This window comes from Solanum stenotomum, chromosome 9, assembly GCF_019186545.1.
Source record: "Solanum stenotomum isolate F172 chromosome 9, ASM1918654v1, whole genome shotgun sequence".
NCBI classification, from domain to species: Eukaryota; Viridiplantae; Streptophyta; class Magnoliopsida; order Solanales; family Solanaceae; genus Solanum; species Solanum stenotomum.
This window is the reverse complement of record NC_064290.1, coordinates 45,718,039-45,721,858: the sequence shown is the minus strand read 5'-3', so window position 1 is coordinate 45,721,858 and position 3,820 is coordinate 45,718,039. Positions and strand designations below refer to the sequence as shown.

Below are 3,820 nucleotides of genomic sequence, written 5' to 3'. Positions count from 1 at the left end.
TTTATATTTTCATGTCATTTTTTCCCTCTGTTACCTTTGAAAAATTTCTCTTGCAGGACTATTGTATTGTTTTCTTTCATCTCCTTTTTTTTCGTTTCTTGCTTATACTCCAGAAATGAGTATAGTTGTATTTCCGGAAGATCCAACCACTAAAAACAAGCGATTAAAATTTGAAGAACGTCAAGCCATTGCAGATTGGCTTTTGAAAGAAAGCAAGGAAGGAAAACTCAAATATGGATCTTTAAAACAAGCTAGTATTTTGTTCAACAAATCAAGAAGAACTATTTCACGCATTTGGAAGCAATGTAAATCATCTGTTGATAATGGTACACCGTTGGATGTGTCTTCGAAACTTGTAGGCAGAGTTGGAAGAAAACGGGTGGAAGTTGACATTAATCAAGTTAAAGAAATTCCACTTTGTCGTCGAACAAATATTCGATCTCTGGCTTTTGCGATGAACATGGCAAAATCAACTGTCTTTCGGCGGATAAAAGATGGCACTATTCGGACACATACCAATTCCATTAAGCCTCAACTAACCGAACAAAATAAGAAGGTACGACTTGAATTTTGCTTTTCAATGCTTGATCAGAGCACAATTCAGACAAATCCGAAATTTGTGAATATGTTTAATTATGTTCACATTGACGAGAAATGGTTTTTTTTATCTAAAAAGAGTGAAAGGTACTACCTACTTCCTGAAGAACATGAGCCTGATCCATATCGCTCTTGCAAAAGTAAAAACTTTATTCCAAAAGTTATGTTTATGGCTGTTGTTGCTCGTCCTCGATTTGATGAAAATGGAATTGAGCTATTTTCTGGAAAAATAGGTATTTTTCCATTTGTAGTTAAGGAACCAGCTAAGCGGAATAGCAAAAATCGAACAGCAGGAACTCTTGAAACAAAACCTATTCTATCAGTAACTAAAGATATCACTAGGGCTTGTTTGATTGAGAAAGTTCTTCCTGCCATTAGATCAAAATGGCCAGCTTCGGATTCAAACATTCCTATCTGTATACAACAAGATAATGCAAGACCACATATTGGTGTCAATGATTTGGAATTTGTTGAAGCTGCCCAAAAAGATGGATTCGACATTAAACTATGTTTTCAACCACCTAACAGCCCTGATTTAAATGCGTTGGACCTTGGATTTTTTAGAGCAATCCAATCTCTTCAATATCAAAAGGCTCCTTCAAATGTTGATGAATTAGTGGAAGCGGTGGAAAGATCTTTTGATGAAATGAAGGTTGAACAACTCAACCATGTATTTCTTACTTTACAATCTTGTATGATTGAGGTGATGAAAGATAATGGAGGCAACAACTACAAAGTGCCTCATTTGAACAAAAACAGATTAGAAAGAGAAGACAATCTTCCACTTCAACTTTGTTGTGATATTGGTATTGTCAATCATGTTTCAACTCTACTTCAACAATGATAGGGATTACTAGTATGGCAAAATTTTCTTTTTTGAAATCCACTTTTGATAATTTTGCAAGAACATAGAAAATTTTAACAAATGAAAACTGAAATGATGTTTTATAAGTAGAGAAAGTACTAGTATTGTGTACATCCAAGGTGATCCATGTAATTTTTGCACTCCTTTAATATGTGAAAGTTGAAATGATATTTTGTCAAGTATATTAGGAGCATTACTATTGTTTACAATCATGGTGACCATATGTAATTTTTGTACTTATGGATATTAGTTATGAAAGTATAACAAAAATTACGATGGATCCAAAGTAGCATGAATTATTTGTAGCATTGTCACCTTTTTTTGGGTGCCTTTTTGCTAATTTAATCTTAAAAACAAATTTCATTGATATTGAATTAAAATTGTAAGTTGAGAGCAATGTTACGAAATGATTATTATTGAATTGTTCACTATCTAGTTTGAATTTGAAGTTTTTGATTTTCCTTAAATAGATTGTAATTTAAGATAATCATCAAATTCATGTTAGAATACTTTGCATTAAAATCATTACCTTACTAAGTGAAAGCCCCAAAATTTTAGTGATAAAATAAGAAAGCAATGTAATGTAAAAATGCAAATCTTTTTTTCTTGGTGAAACATTAGAAAGAACGAGTGGACAAAAAAAATTTACAAATTGGAAAGAGTACAAAATGCTTAGGAAAAAAAATGGAGTAAAGAATGGTATCTAGTCATAAACAACAAAAAGCTGCAACATTGTTTTTATAGGAAAGAGAAATTGCAGGTTCAATTAATTAATAGATGACCTTTTATAAAAAAAAAAAAAGAGTATTATTTTTAAAATTAAGTGGGATCAATAAGGGTAAAAGAGGAATTGTATGTTTAAATATTTGCCATATATGGAAATGTGACATTCTTTTTGGGACTGACCAAAAAGGAAATGTTGCCACATAAAATGGAACGGAGGGAGTAATTTATTATTGTTTCTCTCATTATTTTTAAATTACTCTCCTAAATAAATTTAAAGTAATTATGAATCTCATTAAATGAAAAATAAGTATGAAAAACAGTTCCAATAATTTATGTGAATTTTGAACTATTAAAAGAATTTCAACAATTCACTTAATACGAACCAGAAGGAATATTGATTGATACAACTATGGTTCTTTTGTTAGGGTGTATGAGAAGTAAGAACAATGTTGAATATAATTTAGACCTAATTCATCGGTGACCACCTAAAGTTGGCACGATGTTTCACTTAGATACCTTAACTAGGCGATGTTTATTTTAGACACTTGATATAGGGTCTCGCTATATCATTTTACATAATCGAAGCAGACAAATAATTGCAGAAGAAATTAAGAAAAAACAGAATAGGAAAGAAATCACAAACACAATGCTTTGATGCAGCGAAGGGGAGAGGGAGAAGGACAAAAAATTTCTGAAGCAGCAATAGACAACCGAGAAAAAAATAATACTTACCCAGTTGCAGTTTCTCCGACATGCAGTATTCAATAAATTTACATACTCTTCTACCTTGATCAAACTAATTATTTACTATAGTTGAAGTGCGAAACGCCTTACCCAATAAATATAAACAAACATAGAATTGAAAGAAAAAACAAGATAGGAGAAAAATAGAGTTTCAATTTTATTTTTATTTTTTGATGAATTCGATATTTTCGAAACTACCTAGAGTTTTACTATCTAACTAAGAAAGTTACAAGAATTTTGCTTCAGTTATAAATTGAATTTTGCTTCATAAAATCCAGAAAAATGAAGCATTCATCAGTAACTTGTTCAAATGATCCTCCATGAAGGAATCTCCGGAGAGGGATTGAAATCAATATTAGGAGAGAAAGGAGACGATTTTTATCGGTAATACTTTCAGATTATTTTAGGAAAATTGTTGGCGGAGAGTGAGAGTGGAAAGATGAAGATTCTTCTGGAGGAACGTATACCAAAAAGTCTTTAGGATTGTTAATATATTTTTATAGTTACAATTTTGCCCTTGTAAAATTGGTTTAATATTTATTTTGCCATTGGTCGTCCACTCATTACGTTTCTATATAATAATAATAATATAATAGATAGAAATATGAGCTGTCATTTTCCTCACTGTTCAAATGTTTTATTTGTCAACCTACCTACTTGTTTCTACCAAAAATTATTTGCTTATTTTAAAAATTACTCTTTATTAGAAGTGTTTTTAAAAAATAAAATAAAATACTTTTGGATAATTAAAGAGCGGCACCACTCCACTCTACTCTCATATAGGTCAATTCATTAAATGTATTTTCTTCAAAGAAAAATATGAACCATCTATAAAGAATTCAACTCAACTTCACTTCTCTTCCAATTTTATACTCCCTCCGTCCCTAT

General features: G+C 30.9%; 1 protein-coding gene across 1 annotated transcript in view; it reads left to right on the top strand.

Annotated features, from left to right (window-relative positions):
• LOC125877573 (uncharacterized) overlaps positions 1 to 1,441 on the top strand; it is a 6,401-nt gene extending 4,960 nt beyond the window's left edge. Inside the window, exon 2 of the mRNA XM_049558829.1 lies at positions 57 to 1,441. Coding sequence (XP_049414786.1) covers positions 57 to 1,441 — 1,385 coding nt within the window. The remainder of the gene's footprint in view (positions 1 to 56) is intronic.
• The last annotated feature ends 2,379 nt before the right edge of the window (positions 1,442 to 3,820 follow it).